At 37.5% G+C, this 22505-nt stretch overlaps 1 protein-coding gene across 6 annotated transcripts in view; it reads left to right on the forward strand.

Moving 5' to 3' along the window:
• RGS7 (regulator of G protein signaling 7) overlaps positions 1–22505 on the forward strand; it is a 517535-nt gene that overhangs the window by 413306 nt on the left and 81724 nt on the right. For all 6 annotated transcript variants that reach the window (XM_032389411.1, XM_032389406.1, XM_032389409.1 and 3 more), the window contains 3 exons: positions 18952–19016; positions 19858–19934; positions 20041–20122. In XM_032389411.1, coding sequence (XP_032245302.1) covers positions 18952–19016; positions 19858–19934; positions 20041–20122 — 224 coding nt within the window. The remainder of the gene's footprint in view (positions 1–18951; positions 19017–19857; positions 19935–20040; positions 20123–22505) is intronic.

Below are 22505 nucleotides of genomic sequence, written 5' to 3' on the forward strand. Positions count from 1 at the left end.
GTGTACTCCCGGATCACCGTGCTATTTGTCCAGTGTTAAGGCTATACCTCAGGCTGTTTCCCTGGCGGGGGCAAGCAAAAGGCAGAACTCACAAATTCTTCTTTTGGTTGTTGTTGTTGCAAACCCTTCTTAAACAATAGTTCTGTTTTAGACATATTTTGCCAGCTGAGGAAGAACAATGTGTCTGCTTAGATTATGGAGAGGATTGAGAATTCCTCTGCCCAGCTAGGACTATTCCAATTCTCTGTTCAAACCACCTGATGATGAAATCCCCTGAAGGTAAAATGTGTCAGGAGTGAATTCTGGGAATAGAATCACCAGGACACTACTTAGGAATTGCTGGGTACACTTTGGAGTTTAAGTCCTGCCCAACAGCTGGTGCAGTACCCAAAGAAGGCATTAAACGAGATACTGGCAGCCTGTCCAAAGCACAGATACACAGAAACACAAGGAGGTATCAAAGTGAATAGCTCCATGACCACTTTCCAACGTGACCAGCACAAACTTGGAGTAGACTTTATAGACATTTGCTTAGAGATCCAGGTCCCCATGGAGCATTTCTATGCCTTGGGCCACTGTAGTGAACGTAGACACAGAGGACTTCCCTGCTGAAGTCTGTGTCACAATATAAGTAGTAGGACCATGCCAGGTGTCAGATGGACACTGGGAAATTAGAAGTTGAAGATTCAAAGCCCCAACTGACATTCTCACCAACTAATTTTATTTCACACCTGGCACAACCAATTCTGTCAATGCAATTCAACAAATACTCCCTGACATCTGGTGGTGTGCAAGGCATTGTGCTCATGCAGTGGCAGGAACAAAGGTAGGTGAGAGATGGTCTCTGGTCCACGTCAGCGACGGTCAAGGAGAGGGACCAGGCAGGGTCCAAAAGTGAACTTTACCCTCCAGCAGACCTCCAGCATGACCTTTCTCTGACCTGTAGCTCTTTATTTAGGACATACGTCAGCTCAGGACAGAACTTCCACTGAGGGCCTTGAACACATTGCACTTTACTTGCCATTCTTTCTGCATGATGCACTGGGAAGACTAAGAGTTTTGGAATCAGAAACACACTGCTTCATATCCTTACTCAGCATTTAATAGCTATGACCTCATGCCAGTGACTTAACTTTTTTGAATTTCAGTTTCCTCATCAATATAATGGGATCTCAAAGTCAAATCTCATTTTACACCTTACAGAGCGTCAGTCGTAAGTGTTTATTCAATCAATAGTTTTCTCTCTTCCTATTTCTTTGCATCCCCCCCAGACTTCTGGGCTTTTAGATGCCATTATTCTATCTTTTTTTAAGGTTTTACAAAATCTTAGTCCATAGCAAAGGGCTCTTTTATATATTCTTCATTATATTCAAAATATGTTAACAAAGCAGACAGAGAAGAAAATGAGGGCTGCTGTCTCAGTTATCGCTGGGTTCATGAATATAAGATTTTTTTTTTTCTGGCTTTCTTAAAAAATGTGGCAAGCACCAATTAACACATAATGCTGTGACAACAGTCTTAAGTGGATTTTGATTTGCAAATCACATTAATCTTGTCTTGAAATATCTTCATTGGTCTCCTTGGAAACTTTGAAATTGATTTTAAGGTGTGCATTCTAAGTTTCAAGGTTCATAACTGTAGTGATATGGATCATTATAGCACCTCATGGTCTTTAATTTTTCTGCACTCTGAGCTGGAAAATGTACTAGCTACTGGTAATCTTTAATAGTAGGTGCACTGCAACGTTTTAGTATCATTTATGATATTTGTATATTTAACAATGCGTGAAACGTTTTAAATAATATGAATTATGCACTGAAATTGGAAAGAATCTGAATTGTATTTCATTCAGTGTTTTAAAAAATAGGTTTAATCCATCTGCCTATATTATTTTTCTACAGTCTAAGGTTAATATCACACATTATCCAGCATGATTGACTAATAATGATCAATATTCTGTGTTAGGCAATGCACATAAACTTTTCTAAACCTTCTTTGCCCAACCCCCAGGGAAAGAACAATTTACCCTATAATAGAGTAAAAGTATGCTTTTTTAAAGCAGACTTTCTAACATTTAAATTTCTACTGCTTAATCTTTCTGGGCAATTTGAGAGCAACTGAAATTTAGAGAGAGAAATAGGAAGACATAAAGAAAACAAATGTTATCCTTTTGTAAAACTACAAGTGACAAACATTATTCAATAAAAATACTCAAGTTACTCTAAATTATTAGACTTACTCCAAAACTACAGAAGAAAGTAAGTTTATTTTATACTCACTCCTCACACATGGATGTGTGTCTGTGTATTAAAGAGGAACTGTTACATGCAGACCACACAAAAAATGCAGCAAAACATGCTTTAAGGAATGTCAAAGCTTTATATCATTAACAGGCTCTAATTTTGGGGGGAGGTTATGCACTGCTTCCTTTTAGTTCATGTATTATTTTGCTAACAAAAATTCAGTGGATTCTGGTCTCTTCTCTACTCTGACTCCCCTCTTCCAAAAAGAAGGAATGACTTATATTTATATCTTGGAAATTAGACCAAAAAGGAAAGAATGAGATGGAAGAACCGGTGATAAGAAATTGATAAATCAAAATAAACACTGATTATTTTTTAAAATAATTAATTTTAGAGTTTAAATCAAAGTGGAATTAAAATGGCAGACAATAATATACCAGTTAGAAAAACTCATTTATCTCATGTTTGACAACTTAAAATCACTCTTCAAAATGATATTCTCAGGGAAGAAAATCACAATGAAAATTTTAAAACAGCACAGAGCTACATTTTCCTCTGGAGGAATTCACAGACTTCTCAAGGTTTCCAAGGAACCATAGATTTAAGGGACTATGTTTCCTCCTTTTTTTAGTGTAGTCTTTCTAAGTGTCATGAAAATTTTCCTATTAAGAAAAAGTTTTTATATTAGAGAACATTTTGCAATAAAATTTCACTTTTTAAAAATAATTCTTTGGAAAATTTTGCAATATATTTATATTACTTTCATAAACTATAGATTAATAATATTTATAAAGATGGAATGAGAAGAAATTTTTCATAGAAGCCCTATGATCGTAGGAAATTTTAAAATTTCAACTAACTTATAAATATATTGTTGTCATACAGAAGACTAACAGGTGATCAATTCTATAAGGATAGTGTAACACATGACTTCAAGAAGAAGAAAGAATAATCCAAATTCCTCCCACAGAAGAGCTTGTCCATGTATTTTCTTGGATATTTGGAGCCCACTGGATACCTGGATACATTTAAAAGAGTGATTTAACAGTTATATTTTTAAATGTGGGTATCTACATTTCAGAATTATATGATTCGTGAATATTTAAATTTATGTTAAAAATTTTAGAGTCAAATTAAAAATACTTTTTTTTTTTTCCTGAGGTGAGTGCATAAGCAAAAGCTTTTAAATTCTACACTTCCAGGGGCGCCTGGGTGGCTCAGCCGTTAAGCGTCTGCCTTTGGCTCAAGTCATGATCCCTGGGTCTTGGGATTGAGCCCCGCATCGGGCTCCCTGCTCCACAGGAAGCCTGCTTCTCCCTCTCCCACTCCCCCTGCTTGTGTTCCCTCTCTCGCTGTGTCTCTCTCTGTCAAATAAATAATAAAATCTTTAAAAAAAAAAATAAAGTCTACACTTCCATAGAGGGCATCATTGGAGAATGGTTGGGCATGACAAATTTCACATAAAAGGATACTAAGACTTATTCAAAAATAACACCCAGAAAAGCATAGTTAAATTTTTTATTTCAAGTTCCATTATGGGAGAAATATGTAAGATTTTAACATAATAAATATGTAAGATTTTAACTAAATAAATAAGTGAAAATAAAGGAAATTGAGTTCTACTGAGCCTCTATATGTAAAAATCCATTGGTTGCTTTACCTAGAAGCAGATTTTTTTTTTCTTAAGGATTTCTTTATGTATAACTACCATAATGTATTTATTCCCATAGTGCAAAGGAGAAGAAAATCAAAGAAAAACTGAGTCATATGAAAAGTTCATGGCTAGAGTAGGACAACTGGTCCTTTAAGACTCAGCAAACAGATTGCCCTCCACTCCATCCTGATGGGAGGGCAGTCCAGCTGTATGGGCCAGGCAGCTATCACTTGCCCTGCATTGTGAGTCACTTGAAAGTTCAAGGACAAAAATCTTCTTTCACTGTGTATCCCCTGTGCCTAGGACGATATCCAGAATTTCAGTAGGTGTTCAATAAACATTTAATTGATTGAGTGAATAATTGAATGAATGAAGAGTTTTGATTCCTAGGATTTATAATGTGGTCCAATGCATTATATTTAGCTTTAAAGACGCCAACTATCTATGCTCAAATTGGTAGTAAGAAAACAAAGTAAAATTATTAACAACAACAATTTTAACAAAAATTTTGAACAGCAACATTTGAGATGACCATCTCTGAATTTCAATGGGGACCTTTATGCTTGTCCTATGAGGCTTGAAATTACAGTTAGGTGGGCATAAAATAGCCTTTCTCCTAGAACATCAAGAGAGATTTTAAGGGACAAAATTGTAAGATGTCCTATGTCTATCAAAATGTGTCAGATGATGAAGGCAATTTAGAGTACTTGGTTTTAATTTCATATTCTAAATGGACATATAATCATTATGAACCTCAAAATAGAATAGAAGCCAAGTGTATGAGAGAAACATAAGATATGCTTGGGAGCCATTTACATAGAATTATAGGATACATTATACATACTCTGATCTAATTAATTTATATGAACACTAAATAAGGAAGCAGTGTGATGGGTTTTTACCACAAACTACCACCACTTGGGCCAGCACCTTGCTAGATGATAAGACTCCCCCATTCTTGCTAAGTCTCTGGGGTACTCTAGGAACTTCTTATCCTAAAGCCTTGAGCTGAGCCCTGCCTCTTCCATTTGCTAGCTCTGAAAACTATAGCTAAACTCTTCCACCCTGAGCCTTGTGATTCTTCTAATAAATATATACATATATATTTAATATATTTAATATTTTTATATAATACATATAATATTGTAAGTAATAATATTTAATATTATATATATATAATAAACCTATGTTTTGTAGCTCCCACCATTATTGTCAGGCACAGAGGAGAAGAATAGGAGATACAGGGAAGTGACTTATACACTAAATTGTCTTGGAAAGTAATGGTGGTTATTCACTTATCTATGAGATGTATAGCAAATATTAAAATAATTATCATTTACCTATGTATTTGTCTCCTCCTAGTTTAACATAAGGATTGAGGTGACTAGGAACACTGACTGAATTGTTTATCTCTGTATCTTGGTGCCTAGAACCTTAGTTGATGAGTACATTTCAATTAATATAAAATTACATCATACATTTGAAAAAAAATGCGTCCATTTTTACTGCTTAATATAGTTTGGCTAATCATAGCTTAAAGAAATGTATGCATTACAGAGAGATTCTAAACTATAAGTATACTGTTGAATATTTAAATTGGAATTATTGCCAAGTTCATGAAGTCAAAGTTTATTTCTAAAAATTATATGGTCCTTTGAACCTGAGATATACTTAGAATTTTTGTCAGGCTTGACGAAAAAGCTGATTATCCGTTCCACTGCAGATACATTTAATCTTACATTTACATAATACCTTATAAGTTTTCAAAAGGCCTTTACATTGATCATTTCTTTCAATTTTCACAGCCATCCTATCCTATGAAGTCAGAAAAAAAAAATATATTAAAATTCCCATTTGTCAGGAATCTGACTGAGAAAGGACAGAAAACCTTGTCACCTACCTAGCAACAGCCATCACTTACTGATTTGGAGAATGATGTCTCATGTGTTCATCTGTCAAAGCCCTAACTTTTACCTATTGTGTGTTTTCCTTGCGTTTTTGGAGCAATCTGATTCACTTAATTTCTTTATAACCTTAATTAGAATAATTTACCATTTGCAGACCTACAGTGCTGCTCTGGTCACAGATCACTTTTGCTAATATGCTTTAATCAAGACACCTCTGGGGAAGTTCCATGGAAGGAACTTATCAGAGGTTCCAAAGGAAAGGAGAGAAATATAATAAACAGGTAAAATCAAAGAGCAAAATTAAACTTTATAGAAGTTAACAGAACAGGTTCTTAGATGTTTAGCAAACTTCTATCTCCCCCTAATCCTGATCTGCCTTGATCAGGCTGCTTTACTGTCCTTACCTTGTACTGTCCTGAGCATCCTAGACCTCTTATTTCAGCTGGGAGACGTATAAAACTGTTCTCCAAGTTACTTTACGTTTTAGGATACATCCTTGATTCAGAGTTTGTACTGAGTATTTCTCCAAACAGAATGGTTCTTTCCAGACGATTGGGTTCACATTCCAGTTCAGCTGCTTAGTAGCTGTATACTTGAAAAAGTTAACTCTCTGTGCCCAATTTTAACGATCATACTCCCACCTGATAAGGTTGCTTGAAGGATTAATTGGCTAAAAGGATTAAAATGGTGGCTGCCCCATAGCATGTGGCACATAATAAGTATTATCTATTACTATTAGTATTTTCACCATTAGTATTTTCATTAGCTTTATTATTTCCAGGCTTTTATTACTATAATCCTTATCTTCTCCTGAAAAGAAGAGGAACGACCTGTGAGGTCCTTGTAGTTCTGTCAGTCAGGAAGCAGATGGCTTCATTTTATTAAGGCTACGTTATGCAGTGGTGAGGGGGGCGCAGAGGGGGCAGGAAAGCCAAGGTTCTCAAACCAGTTTTTGTTTTGGCAAATAGGAGGAGTGAAGAAGTAAGAGATGGAAGGAAACTTGAGAGGGAATTGCAAAAGGTTAGCCATGACCCTTTTAAAAATCAGCTTTGCCCACCCTATCGGCTGCTTTCCAGAGCCGCCATCAGGCTCCAGTGCACGTTAGGAGGGATCACCATGAAACAGACCCAGGGCCATTTTGAGATTTGCTGTCATGTAGAGATGTTCTGGGTTCCAGTTCCAAAATCACCGTATGAGTCATATCAGATTGCTCTCTATTTAGATAAATAACAGAAAGGTGTGTTATTTTCTAACAAAAAAAAATAATGTATTTCAACCATCATTAAGATAGCAGTTATGTTGTGTTGTTTTTCTATTGCATTATTATTATTAAACACTGTGCTATCCACTCTCTCACATTTGCCTCATGTGAGCTTGAGCAATTTTTTTTATTTTTTATTTTTTTATTTCTTTTATTATCATGTTCAGTTAACCAGCGTATAGTACATCATTAGTTTTTGATGTAGTGTTCAACGATTCATTAGTTGCGTATAACTCCCAGTGCCCATCACCACATGTGCCCTCCTTAATACTCATCACCCGGTTACCCCATTCCCCACCCCCTCCCTTCTGTAACCCTCAGTTTGTTTCCCAGAGCCCAGAGTCTCTCATGGTGTGTCTCCCTCTCTGATTTCTTCCCGTTCAGTTTTCCCTCCCTTCCCCTATGGTCCTCCATGTTATTCCTTATGTTCCACATATGACTGGAATCATATGATAATTGTCTTTCTCTGCTTGACTTACTTCACTTAGCATAATCCCCTCCAGTTCCATCCATGTCCATGCAAATGGTAGGTATTCGTCCTTTCTGATGGCTGAGTAATGTTCCATTGTATATATGAACCACATCTTCTTTATCCATTCATCTGTTGAAGGACATCTCGTCTCCTTCCACAGTTTGGCTATGGTTAAGCAATTTTTTGCTACTAAATGTGAGTGGCACATCATGCCATTTCTGTCTCTTACAACCCTCAGTAGTTCCCATTACACTACAGGCCACACCTCAGCCCTGGCCAGATTTCCTGCCTCCCCAGCCCAGCCCGGCACCCACCCTCACTGCCTTCCACCCTCTCCAGGCTCTGACCCCTCTACTTTGAGGACACCCTGCTTATGTCCTGCCCAGAGTCCCCTTGCTGGACTCTGATGGGTGCTCTTTGCCCCCAGATCTTTCTGGAGCTGGTTCCTTTTCCTAATTTAGGTTGCAACTCAAAAGTTATCACTTCAGAGAGGCCTTTGTGAATCCTGTGATCTAACGTAAGAGCCCCTTCCACACCCCTCGGCCCTTCCCACCTCCACTTCGTCCCAGTATCTATCACAGCTTGGTGATTAAAACAGTTGTCTTTGGTGTCTACTGCTTGACTTTGACTCTTACCTCAACCAAGAATTACTTAATTTCATCCTACCTTCATTGCCTCATCTGCAAAGAGGGAAAATTAATAGCACCTGCTTGTTCGTTCATTTGGACAACATAACATATGTGAAATGTTTGAATAATTCCTGGTACATGGAGAGCATTCAATAAATATTGGGCATTGCTATTACGTTATTCATAGTACTGTGCATTATCCATTACACTCTAGACCAGTTCCCTGTAAGCTAAGAGCAGTGATGATCCCCTGGGTTCATCCACTGTATCCTCAGGGCTTAGAAGAAGCCTGGTACGCTGCGGGCACTCAGTGAACATTTGCTGAATGAAGGAACAATGCATCCAATATCCATACACATCTGTCACACTTTTCCTTGTACTCCCCGTAAAGGCAAATATTCTGTTCTTCTCCAGGAAGCGAAGATACCTTGGAGCCTCATGTAATTACTCCACATAGACCCCTCTCATCCTAAGATTCTTAAAATCTTTGTAAAACCAACACCCTTCCAGTTTACCAGCAGAGGCTGAGTCATCGGTACCATGTTGCCCCCTGCGGGTAGGGAACACTATCACAGCGAGCCCACCTCCGGGCTGTGTTTGGGCAGTTGGAAGCTGTGTCTCCTTTGTCCTCTCCCTTTGAATTTCCCTGGAGTGTCAGCTCATTGGGAATAAGACCCTTGTCTGTTTGTTTTGTTCACAGCTGTACCCCCACCACTTAGATGAGAGCCTGGCACATAGCAGGCTTCTAGTGAATGTCGAATTGAATAAATAAATGAATTTTAAAAAATAGTTTTCTATCTTTTTCTTCCCCTGGTGGCCCAGAAATCTGGTGCAGCTATTAACAGAAAATACTGACCACTTACTTAGTTGTACATGGAGTTTCAGCATTGAGATTATGAGATATAATAGTAAAAAGAACGAGAAAGTACAGTGAAGAATGAAATTAAAAATTAAAAATATAATTTAATAGCACCAAGTTGCCTGTTATGAACAAAACTAGTCATATGTTTAAAATTGAAGTATATTTTAACATAAAATTTGGAAAAGATTTTCAGGTCACTAGCCAGTGTACTCCAGATGTAACAACACATATGTACTTAATGTTTATTATTTTAGATTCTTGGCAGTGCTAATTCATGGTAGGAAGAGACACTTCACAAGTGAGATACTAAAAAAATTCAATGGCCCTCTCTGCAGTGTCCCATTTGAAAAAAGCAATAACTTTATATAAAAATCCATCCCCAACAAGGTTTTTAAAAGGATATTTCACTTGTAAAATTACTCTGTAATTTTCTTTTTTTTTTTTTTTTTTTTAAAGATTTGATTTATTTATTTGACAGAGAGAGACATAGCGAGAGAGGGAACACAAGCAGGGGGAGTGGGAGAGGGAGAAGCAGGCTCCCCGCAGAGCAGGGAGCCCGATGTGGGACTCGATCCCAGGACCCTGGGATCATGACCTGAGCCGAAGGCAGTCGCTTAACCAACTGAGCCACCCAGGCGCCCCCTGTAATTTTCTTTTGAGTAGAAACCTTTCTGGTGAACATAAAGGACATCATAGCTAATAATTCCGTACATTACTTTCCCTTTGGAGTTAACACAGCACTCTCCAATATATCATGTCCTGTAGTCCTAACCTCAGTCCTGTGGAATAGATGCACCAAGTATTTTTATACTCATTATATGGGTGAGCAATTGGAGTCTCAGAAAGGTTAAGTGACTTTTCCAAAATCACAGTTAATGAGGGTGGCCAGAACCCCAAATCTGAAAACTCAAGGACCATTGCTCTTTCTACTATACCCCATGGCCTCTCCTAGAGTATTTGTAAATTTGTCTCTCCATTGATGATCAGGGGATTAGACAATAGGCATAGTATGAGTCTAGTGTCCTGAGTGACTTAGCCAGTAATTTCTAATGTTAATCTCATCCTTTTATAGGTTATAATATTATTTTCTAACATACTGCCTATATCTTTTTCCTTTTATATAACAAACCAAGAAAAGGGAGTGGGGAGGATCCAAGTTCAGATATCCAAAAGTATTGTTCATGACTATTTCAACCTCAATTCAGTGAATATAGATTACTCACTCTTTGGTAAATCACAGAACACTTTGGCATTATCTCTTGGGTTTCATTTTCCTACTGTTTCCTACTGGATAATTTATTGAAGTACTCTTGGAAAATGTGAACTTATTTCTTCATTTGATAAATTTAAATAAAAGAAGGAGAAATTAAGAACCCTTGACCTAGTATTATGGGAAATTTACTTGAAAGTTAATATTTTTATTACAACAGTGGTTCAGAAATATCATAAAAGTTAAATTATGGTTTTTCTTACTATGCTATGGTAAAAAATAGATATTATTGGTTTAAAGCCCTACTAAATGCTATAAGCAACAGAGGTAATAATGCCACATAGAAAGACTGGGACGTCAGGTACTACTGCAGGTAACTTGCCGAGCTTCTGAAAGTTTTGTAGGTATCTTCGCTATCATAGAAAAGATCTGTTTTATTCACTACTCTCCAACAGAGGGAATAAGACACAAACACAGGCAGTTGGTTCTTATTCTTTGAGGTAGGTATGTTCTATAAAGTTGCCACAAATGCGTAATCAGTGAATACTGAGCTGTTGCTCCTAGGGGAGGTACAGTGTTCAGTTCCTGCAAGCCTCTGGTCACAACATTTTTGCCAACGGATCAATGCATACACCTTTGTTTTATGTGTGTTTCTTTCAACAGACACCTTAGTTCATATATATTTTTGGTTAATAAACATTGACCTTACAACCAGCAGCATCCTAAGTCATTCACAAACAGAGTTCATGCAACATACATGTCGTCTCCAAAAAGCACATCACGGTCTTCTTGCATTTAGGAACGCTAGACAGCACTGCGGCACTATCCTTGGGGCTCATTTTAAACAGCAAAAAAATGTGGCACTAAATAGACCATCAAAAGGACACTTGTTTACAGAATTAGCTGGAACAGGAAGGTAAAGCATTGCCTTCTTCCACATCAACTGAGAAAGTGAGCATCAGGCAACTCTAGTTTTACCACTCTGAATGGCTGTGGACGATCGTAAAAACACCGCAAGTGTTGATTGGGGAGCTACAAATAAATTTTGGCAAGTAGGCAAATTTGCAGATATGGGACCAGCAAATAATGATGATTAGCTATAATTTTTAAGAGAGAAAGATAGTAAATTTGGAGAGAATAAAATACAGCAACGTAAGGAATTACAAATTGCCAAAAACTCATGAGCCTTAGAAAAGCAATCAAACTCTTTAGGAGCCATTGATATATTTACAAAGAAGGATAAATTAAATAGCTCTGTTTTGTTTGTTTAGCAATTTAAGTGGTTGGAGCATATAATCTGTAATATAATTTGTGGATGAATGCACAGAGAACGGGATTCAAATAAGATTCACAGTGACAGTAATAGTTCTTACATTTAGGAGCAACATTCTCAGATATTAAGAAAAATGGTTGCATGTAGAAAACAGATGCAAAAGACTTCTGCCCTTCTCAGCAATCTCTGAGAGCTAATGTGGGGCTCCCGTTACCACTGCCTTTATATTTTATGTGTGATAAGTCTCTGCTGTGTGATCACAAACCCAAGAACCCTCTGATTCACCTAGTTATTTTTTGTATGGCTCTGGAAGAGGATTTAGGCTCTCTGGATTTCACTCTTACTGTCAATTAAATAAAGATGACAATACCTTTTTTTTTTCTGAGATAGTTGATTTAAGGCTCTGGATAAGCTAATACATGTAAACACCTTAATATGCAGCAGTCTGCATGGTAGAATCATCAGAGGACACTTCTTTTTCCTTTAGGAGGAGATAGAAGTCCACAGCTCTAATTCTTTTCATACTCATAGTGGCTGGCTATTATTCCAGAGGTATCCTGAAGGAATTCTTTCTTCTCAAGACTAGAACTTCAAGGCAGGTATTTGACGATTTTCATGGTCTAGGTATTCAATTACCGTAGTAGATCTCTCTTACTCTGTTACTCTCTTTTAGTCAGGGTATTTGATCTCATACATTAGTGAATTCCTTCTACTACTTATAGTAACATGGTCTTCATCAACATATATCAGAAAATTTGGGGCACCTGGGTGGTTCAGTCCATTAAGCATCTGCCTTCAGCTCAGGTCTTAATCCCAGGGTCCTGGGATTGAGCCCCTTGTCAGGTTCTCTGCTCAGCAGGGAGTCTGCTTCTCCCTCTGCCCCTCCCCCTCCTTCCCCTAAATGTGCTCTCTCACAGGCACGCTCTCTCTCTCTCTCAAATAAATAAATAAAATCTAAAAAAAATCTATAAAAAACATATCAGAAAATTAAATAATTTTAAAATTATTTTATCATATGTTCTCTAGTTAATTTTCTGTTAAGATTTAATTTCTCTTTTAGTTAATTAATGCTTGAGTTGCTGTTGAGTTACAAATTTAAAAAAATAAAATTCCCTAAAGTATTGTTATTCCTTAACTTTCATTCCTAAAAATGCATTTCTAATGGTTGAGTCATTAAATGAGTATTAGATTTTATAGGACTGTATTAACATTACATTTAAAATACCATCAAAGAATTACTTTGGAAATTCTGTTCTTGAAGAAGATAAGAAAGGAAAGAAGATCTCTTTCTTTCAAGTGAAATTAAGGATAATGTTTTTGTTTAAGTTTTTTGTTATAAAAAATCCAAAAATTATTGAGGTTTTAAGGGTATGTTCATTCAGCATAGATATAATCACAAAACATATTTGCATCTTGGGACGGCTGTGAGAAGCAAGAACTGACTTGCACACCATACTTCCTGGAAATTTGCCAAAATTGCTCCCCTGCCCCTGCATGGAATAAGAAGAAAAGAAAGCAAAACTAGAATAGAAAGAATTATTATGACAGTGTGGAAATTGGAGAATGGTGCCACATACCACTTACTTGAAAGATGTATTCTGGAATCAATAGAATTTAGCCAAATGAAAGGAAGATGGTGATATCAGACTTACAATTTCTCTTCTCAAGAAATTAGGGCAGCTTTACAGAATTGGATGAAGTTCTGACCAAGCCCGTTAATGATTCATCGATCCATGCGGGCTGGAAATAAGAGTAAGTCTTAGGAAGGCAGAGAAAGGCTTGCCCCATCTTGGACTGAGGTTTCTTAGGCTTAAACACGGCACTCAAAGAGACAGCCCTATGCCTGTCTGATGTTTTGTCTCTGACCCAGATTTCATAAACCATCTCGGGCTCTCAGACATTCAGAGAGCAAGCCTAAAAGTAAAGGGGAGGAACTTGGGGAATGATGGCAGTATCCTTGCCGGATTGTTATGCTGGGGGCCGACAGTTACAACAGCAAACCCAGGATTCTCTGGGTCAGCTTCACCAGGGTAGTGTGGCCTGAGTCCAAAATGAGTGAGCAATGCCAGAGAAAACCAGAAATAAGAAGGGTATAGCCACATGGGTAATAGCTGTGTTTTTTGGAAAATCTGAGCTGTGATAGAACAGTTTTAGCAAATCTAGATTTTTTTTAAATGTGCCAAGTCAACATTTTTCTCACTTTAATTTTCCAAGACAACAGCTTTCCCTCCATGCCCTCCAGGATCTAAATAATTGTGATAAAAGTAATTTCCAAGTGGAATGTAAATTCTATAATTTTTTTAAAAACTATAATAGAGCATACAATAAACTCTAGTCACTAAAAAAATTAGAAAGAAATAGATTATTTTCTTCATCATTTATGGGGGGAATATTAGTGTTTATTTCTGAGACTAAAATTCAAGAAAAATATATAAAGTGTTTATTTAAACACATAAGAATGGCCACTAATGGAATGGTAAGTTTTATCACTTCTAAATTATTAGAAGAGGAATTAAAGAAAACTCATCCCATGTAACAAAAGGTAGGAAACAAAGAAATCACAATTACAGAGAGAGAGAGAGATGGAGATGTAAGAAAAGGAAAAACAAACATAACTTACAAGAATTAATGTAAGTTCATCTTTTGAAATAGAAGGTATCTTTAGGTGAGGTCATAAATAAAATCCAGTAATACCTGTCTGCAGGGTAGATAAGTAAAATATGCTGACTCTTTCAGTTAAAGAAGGTTGATAAAGCAAAGATATACTAGGCAAATACAAGTAGAAATGAAACCAGGGCTTGCAATATAGATCAAATAAAAATAGCCCACGGTACAAAGTATGAAACAGAGCCAAATTTGTGAAGGGGGCAATCCATACACATCTTTTTTCATTAAAACCTATCATGTGAAAATACTGGAAATATAAGAAAACAGATAAACATAATGAAATTGTTCCACTCTCAAGCCAGATTGGCAAAAAATCAAGTCTGGCATGAAGGTGAGGATATTGGCATATTGCTGGGAGGGTATAAGGGGTAGAAGTTTGGTAGGTCTTACAAAATTCACACTGTGCCTGTCCCACAGAGTCCTGCTACCAATTCCAAGAATATATGTTAATCAAAACCTATATGGAATCGCTATTTATAGCAGCTCCAAAATATGAAAGCATTATCTCACTTATATATGGAATGTTAAACACACACACACACACACACACACACACACACTCGTAGGAGAAAAGGACAAGATCAGAGGCAAAGGGTGGGAGGTAGGGGAATTGGAAGAATGGGGTCAAAATGTACGAAACACCATTTATAAGATAAAAAAGTTCTGGGAATGTCGTGCACCATGAAGACTATAGCAAACACTGCTGTGTGGTACATTTGAAAGTTGCTGAGAGAGTAGATCCTAAAAGTTCTCATCACAAGGGGGAAAAAAACCTTTTTTTTTTGTATCTAGATGAAATGATGGATATTAACTGAACTTATTGTGGTGATCATTTCACAATTACATAAGTCACTTCATTACACTGTACACTTTAAAAGTATACGGTGCTGCATGTCAGTTATGTCTCAATAAAACCGAGAAGAAAAGAAAAGAGAAAAAGAAAACAATCTAAGTATTTAATAATAGGTGTATAGCTTAAATAATGTGTGCTGCATTCCTAGGATAGACTAGCACAGTGAAGAGAAACAAGCTATAGAAAGTGCCTGGGTGGATCTCAGTAATGTCATGGTGAGTAAAAAAAGCAGGTTGCAGAAAATGTAGTATGAATGCTGTATGTATATATAAAAATATAATTTAAATAACATATAATTTAAAACTAAATCAGTGTTTGCTGAAGTATACTCAATATTGTCCATATCATTTATTAAACTTCTCCTCAAAAATATGGGAAAATATATTTCCTGCATATATATATCTGATATTAGTCTCTATCTCTAATGTATAAATGGGCTTTAAGTCTAATAAGAAAAAGCCAAATCCCCCAAGAGAAAAATTAGCAGTCATGAATACCTAATTCACAGAAGAAAAACTCTCAGATCATCAGGAAAATTTAGTGATGTTTTTACTCAACAAATATATCCTGAACATCTTCTGTGTCCAAGTATGTTCCATGCAAGGGGACACATGGGCAAACAAAACAAGGAAAAATCTCTGGCCTCATGGAGCTGGCATTCCAATGAGGTGGCAGGGGGCGAAAATAAGCTAATAAGCTACCTACATAAATGGATACAGAAGTTGTATGTTAGGAGGTAGAAAGTTGTGTAGAGGCGGACAATGGGAAAGGGGCTGTGGGGGTGGGGGTGGGAGGAAGGTGTCGCTGAGAGCATGGGTCTGAAGGGAACACGGCCACCGTTTGAGAGTAGTTTGGAAGCAAGGTCGGAAGATAATGAAATGGGCACAGAAGGACCTTGGCTTTTACCGGAAGTGAGGTGAGATAGGAAGTAGTTGAAAAATGGGAAGTTTGAATACAATGAAATCTGATTTAAGTCTTAACAGAATAACTCTGGTTGCTTTGCTGAAAATGTACTCTCCAGAGTGTAAGCAAGACATACCATGCTTAAACTCTATGGAATTTGGTTACACAGATCAGAGGACTTGAAAGGTGCACACCCCCTCATTCAGCACTGACACTTAAGGAAAATTATCAAATATCTAAAAAATAAACATACAGCCATACATACATGTTTGCAGAAATATTAGTAAATAATTGCAAGATGAAGGATATAATCTAAGTGTCCAACAATAAGGATTCATTTAAATAAATAATAAATGGATTATCATGAAATGATTTTTCAGGATGTTACAGAATAACACTTATTGATATGAAGTTAGCCAAATATAACATTAAAGGATAAAGCTCATAAGATAGCATATGTAGTACAGTTTTAAATAAATATATGACGATAAAGTTTCGATATAAATACAGATATTCATGTCTATGTTTGTAGGTGTGTATAGAAGGGAAAAACCATATAATGTGCCAAATAATGAAGGAAGTGAGATAAGAATGATTTTTTCTTTAATATTTATTTATTTTTTCGCATCGTCTTAACTTTTACAGTGAGGGATAAGGATTTTAAAAATTAAACTATTTCAACTTTGAAGTAAAACAATCTGTGTGCATCATTTTTACTTGCCCTGTGACATATCTGAGTGGAAAGTGATTTTTGTAACAGGATCTTAAAATGGAAATCCAGCCAAAATGTTAAGTGGATCAAGACCAGATGTGAAAGTGTTATTCTAGACAGACATACAAATTGTCACACTAGCTGCTGTCAGCTCCCACTGAGGGCATTAAAGGGTAAGATGTTGGCTTAAAGACTGATTTTGTAGCTGTTAGGATGTCAGGAGTCATTGCCCCCATCAGCCCCAGTGGGAAGAATGAGTGGGGATGCCCCTCATCTCAAGCCCTGGGACAAAGATTTCAAGGGCTTTCTGAGAGTGCTTGACAGGAGTCACCTACTCCTGGGGACACAATGGATCATGAACTCCAGGCCTTGGAATTACAAGGGGCAAGAGACAGGCTCTCTAGTTATGGGTGGAGAAATTAAAGGGAAGTGGCTATGTTCCGTGGTCTCCTTTCAGGGCAAAGAGTGCATGAGTGTTTCTCTCGTGTGTAATTTAAGCCATATGTGATAGAGAGTCCAGTCCTAGGGAACAGCCTGGACAGGCAAACACACTGCAGAGAGAGGCCAGAGGTATAGTCAGTCTCTACAAGGGCCCTGTAGGTGGGAGATTCCCAGCAATGGTGGGGTGGGCTTTCTCCAAAGCATCGCACAAAGTGACATGGGAAACATAATCAGCTTTAAAACTCTGCCACGACCAGAGAATGGCAACACTAGATCACCACACGAATCAGTCAAGCAAGAATGGCAGCACCCCCTATCCTCTCCTTCCTCCCTATACTCCAACCCCAGAAGGTTAGAAGCCTTGGTCAGCAATACTAGCTGGGGACACAGAAGAACAAGGTGGACAAAGAAGACAGTCACGCTTCTCTCACCCACAGAAGCTGGGGGAAAGGGGAAGACCTTAAGACGTTAAACCAGGCTTGAATTTTTGACTATTCCTTGGGATGGACGTTCCATAAGTTGGGTCTCTGAATTACATGAGTGACAAGCAAGACTGGATGCTGCTTGAGTTTTTATTCAGGGGCTGGGGAAGGATTCGCTCACACAGTAAACTTGAAACAATTAAAAAGAGAGTTTCATGACAATATGTATTATATTTGACCAATTTTGAGAATTAGCAATTTTGAAAATTACTAATATTGGTGGAATAATAAAATTCCCATGATAGATTGTAGAAAGATGTGTTCTCAGATCGTCTCCTGGGTTCTTAATGTCTGTAGTAATGTTAGCATCAGTCCACGCTTGGCTTTCTCCTTGGCCTTGGCCTTCATAAAGGGAACTTTAGAGGACGGAAATTGAATGCACAGCATCAGTGTTTACAGAGATCTCAGATTTTCTGTGTAAGATAATTCCTTAGTGATATCAGCTGGACTTGATGACCAGAAACTGAGGGTGGCATGGCTTAGTGCAATGGTGGTAATTATAAGGACACCCCCAGAACTAACCTTACAAAAAGTAATATTTGACAGTCCTCATCCAGCAGATTCATTCAGCATCTGAAATATATAGTTTATTTTGAATTTCATGAGACTCAAATATCATATATTATGGAAAAATAACAAAAAGTGTCCTGGAAATCAGGGCGATACTGGAGGGCTCTGAATGTCTTGATATTATCATAAGAGTTACTAATAATCCTGAAATAACTAAAGAAATGTGATTTTTCAATAGCAGTGCTGCTCTAGCCCTCTTCTCTCCCTCTGGCTCCCATCCCATAAATCTACTGCCCAAGGGGGCTTTCCCTAGCAGCAAGGATACTGAGTCCTCAGAAAAATGGTATTAAAAGGTAGTCATATTGTAGTTAAGGAAGATATTATAGTTTCCTCTCTCCCAGTGGCAAAATAATTGATGATGGTGAAATGTAGCAAAGGAGATGCCAAGAAGCCTTCAGTTTAGGTAAATAGAGTCTTTCAGTTGCAGAAGAATATGGATATAATTGAATGTGCCAGTGATTCACTCTTCATGCAATTCCTTTTAACCCAATGGTGTTATTTGTATATCTAGATGTTTAGGTTCATTTGATGTGTTATTTAGAAGGCTTTATTTTCCCCATTATTTAATAAAAATTAACAGTTATCAACTTTCTAAATGTATCTATTTTCTTATAATACCACTATGTTTGAATTTCAGTAAAAATGTTACCAATTATTTATTTTTGTCAAAAAATATAAAGATAGAAAATTATGACTGGAAAAAAGTGACAAAGACCAAGATGTTTTGATTTATAATGCTGTATTTTTATTTTTAGTGAGTGCCTCCAGTTAATAAGCAAGCAAGAAATGATTGATTTTTTTTTCCCTTTCAGCTGTTTACCTCTGCAAGAGAACAATGCAAAACAAGGCAAGGCTAGAATTGGCAGACTATGAAGCTGTAAGTACTAAGGACTTTCTGGCAAAGAAAGTCATAAAATGAACAGGAATAAGGCCTATGGTCATTTCTGGAGATTCTATTGACTTTACACCCCTGGATTTTAAGGACCAGATTTCTAGATCAGGCATCATAATGGCTCAAATCCCTGACTTGCTTGCTTTGTCTCATCATTCACATTGGGGATGGTGAACTTCTAGATGCAAACTCACAGGAGAAGGGAGAAGCATGTCTTGCTAAACTTAAATGTAAAAACATTAAAAGTGTCCTATATATAATATGTGAAGACATCCAAACTTAGAGAAATAAAGAGCATTTACTTTGAGTAAATAGTTTTTGCAAAACAGATAAAATTAATCTGATGTCATTTGTTCAGACAATTGCTGTGTTGTGATTTACAAATGACTTTGAAGCACTGACTAGAAACGGTAGTAAGCTGCTGCGGGTTTACATTCTTGTCAGGAATGGGATAGACTGACTGAATCATTAGTAGAGATGTATTGCTTTCCTATTCCTCACTAAAATGGGCACAGAAAAATCCAATGGATTAGTCTTGAGCACTTTTTTTATACAAAGTAATTTTTAGTATTTTAGGTGTTTACTTGTGGTCTCTAAAGTCCATTATTCATAAGATTAATATTTGTAATAGGTTTCCCTGTTTCCTCTGACTATTAATATGAAGATGAGCTACATTCAATGAGCATGATTTATCATTCAGAACCAGAGTACACACTACTTTAGAAATTCTGTAATTGCTTTCTTGATAAATTTATACAGTAGATAAATGAGAAATGAGTAGTAAAGATGAGCACCAGAACATCTTCATCTGTGGTATGTTTTTCAGGAGAGCCTGGCCAGGCTGCAGAGAGCATTTGCTCGGAAGTGGGAGTTCATTTTTATGCAAGCAGAAGCACAAGCAAAGTGAGTCCTTGTGAGTCTTTTGGAAAATTTGTTCAAGTTGTGGCCTTTTGTCCAGAGAGGTGCTACAATTAACATTACTTATTATTCATTGTTACAATGTTGACAGAGTGGACAAGAAGAGAGACAAGATTGAAAGGAAGATCCTTGATAGCCAAGAGAGAGCATTCTGGGATGTCCACAGACCTGTGGTAAGCAAACGTGCAAATGTTATCTTCAGTTCATAATCTGAGCCTCTGGAAACTGAAGGATGCCTGAAAAAGTGAAAGAACAATGTGATAGCCCTATCACTCTTCTCCAAATCTTGGTTAAGAAAATATTGCCACTTTTGTGTAAGATAACCAGAATGCAGTAGTGTAATGTGTAATTCATAAAGCTATGCATTTTTCCACCACAACATCACTCTTGGCATTTGAGATACTTGATACTTTTATACCCTTGAAAGAAACAAGACTGCAACAAAGCAGTCTTACGTAAACCATGTGACTCAGAGTAACAAATAATGAATGTCCTTGATTAATACCAGAAAGCTTTGTGTAAGGAATTCAACACTGGTTATGCGCATCGTAAGAAAACAGGTCTAATCTCACATGTTTCTTTCTATTTTGATAGTATGTGTTTGTCTTCTATATATTTCTTTAAATACAGACAGGGCATTAGAGAATAATATTTACATAAATGTAGAATAAATACCAGGTTCCCAGCACGAGACAAATCAAGACTGATGAGAACTTTTTTTTTAATTTTTTTTAAAGATTCTATTTATTTGACAGAGAGAGTGAGAGAGGGAACAGAAGCAGAAGGAATGGGAGGGGGAGAAGCAGGCTTCCCAGTGAGCAGGGAGCCCGACGTAGGGCTCGATCCCAGGACCCTGAGATCATGACCTGAGCCGAAGGCAGACGCTTAATGACTGAGCCACCCAGGTTCCCCAAGACTGATGAGAATATTTTAAAAACTTTCCTCTCACCTACCTTCAGGATCAGACAAAAATAGGTCTGCTTTCCAAAGATTTCTTTATATTTGTGTGTGTTTCAACTTCAAATAGCCATACAATTGTTAAATTCTATTTTCTCTCTTTGAATTCCCAAAAGACTAGAATTAGAATTAAATGGCTTCCCTGCTCAATATTCAGCTCAAGTTTTGTTGCTCATGGTGAAAAAGAATTATGAGGCCATGTGCATAAATGTTGCAAGAATATGAAGTAGGATTTTTTCTTGTTTGTTTATTTTAAGCAATCGCTAGACACCAGTCAATACATTATGTTCCTGTGTTATCCACTTTATGCCTCTGGACATCTGGTGGCCCATCTCTAGCTTTGCTCAGCTTTGATGGCCAGCAACCTCCTGGCAACCTAAGAGGACTAGCTCCATGACTTCCCTGCACTGCCTACATTCATTCCGTGGCAAATATGCAAGCTCACAGAGCATGTACATCGATCCCATCTCAATACTCCTCTGCTCCATCCCCTATGAGTTACTCAGCTGGTCCCTGGCCCTCTGTGTGCCCCTATTGGAGGCAGAACCTGTTCAGTTGTTTTTGCTCTATCCAGTCCTCTGTGTCTGCAGCAAGGAGCATATATGAGTGCTCTCCAGGGGGTCCCCTGCTGCACCCCTCACTAGGCTTCCAATCAGAAAACCATCCTAAGGAGCACCCTGAGGGAGAAACCACCCTGAAGCCAAGGCCTCCATCTCCCTTATTCAACTTCTAGGTGCTGATGACAGCAGGTGCAGATGTTGAGGGAGCTAATCTGTGGGACCTCTTAGTATCAGTCTTTTACTTCTGAGCTCTTTGTTTCCTCTACACTTTCCATTTTATTGAAGCTGTTCTTCAGGAACTTGGAATCTGTGTCCTAGGTTTAGGCAATAGGAGAACTACAACAGCATGGCCTTCCTTAATGTTTACCAACTAGCTTACCTGGGATGATCTGATTGTGTTGACTCTCCTCTTCGAAGGGCTTATTCTCTATTCACCTCTGAAACTTTTTGAATTCTCTGAGGAATAGCCTTTCTCCCCAAATTTTTAATGTATCAGTCCTGTAACCATCTGCCAGTGCAATGACTAACCACTGTTTCCATCAAAAGCCATATCTGAACCTCCTAAAACACAGCATGCCTGTGCAACGTCATGTAAAAATACCATTTATCCTGTATTACTATGTGCCAGACATTTTACTGCATGAAATGTTGATTAGAACATAGTCCTTGATTCCTAAAACTCACATCTAGTGGAAGCATTTTACGAACATGGTCACAAACACTTCAAGACAGATGTGACTGCACATTTGTTTTCTGGGGGAAAATACAGATGGTCATTGGATTTACATGGCTTGCCCATGTACACACAGCTAGGAGCGGCAGAGCCAAGCCTGAACCAACTATCTCCTACTCCACAGTTTGAGTCACAAAGGAAGGGGAGCAATGGGGAAGTAGAGGGGCTCCAGCTAAAGAAAGCAGCTGCGGCAAGAGAGATACCCTCACCGCATGCCTCCATTCTGCAAAAAGCAGGGATAAAGAGTTCATAGTACTGCACGTGTGATATAGCTGTGTTTATAGGTGTCTTGTTTTAGGTATATTT

Source organism: Phoca vitulina, unplaced genomic scaffold (assembly GCF_004348235.1).
Source record: "Phoca vitulina isolate PV1807 unplaced genomic scaffold, GSC_HSeal_1.0 scaffold54, whole genome shotgun sequence".
Classification (NCBI taxonomy): Eukaryota; Metazoa; Chordata; class Mammalia; order Carnivora; family Phocidae; genus Phoca; species Phoca vitulina.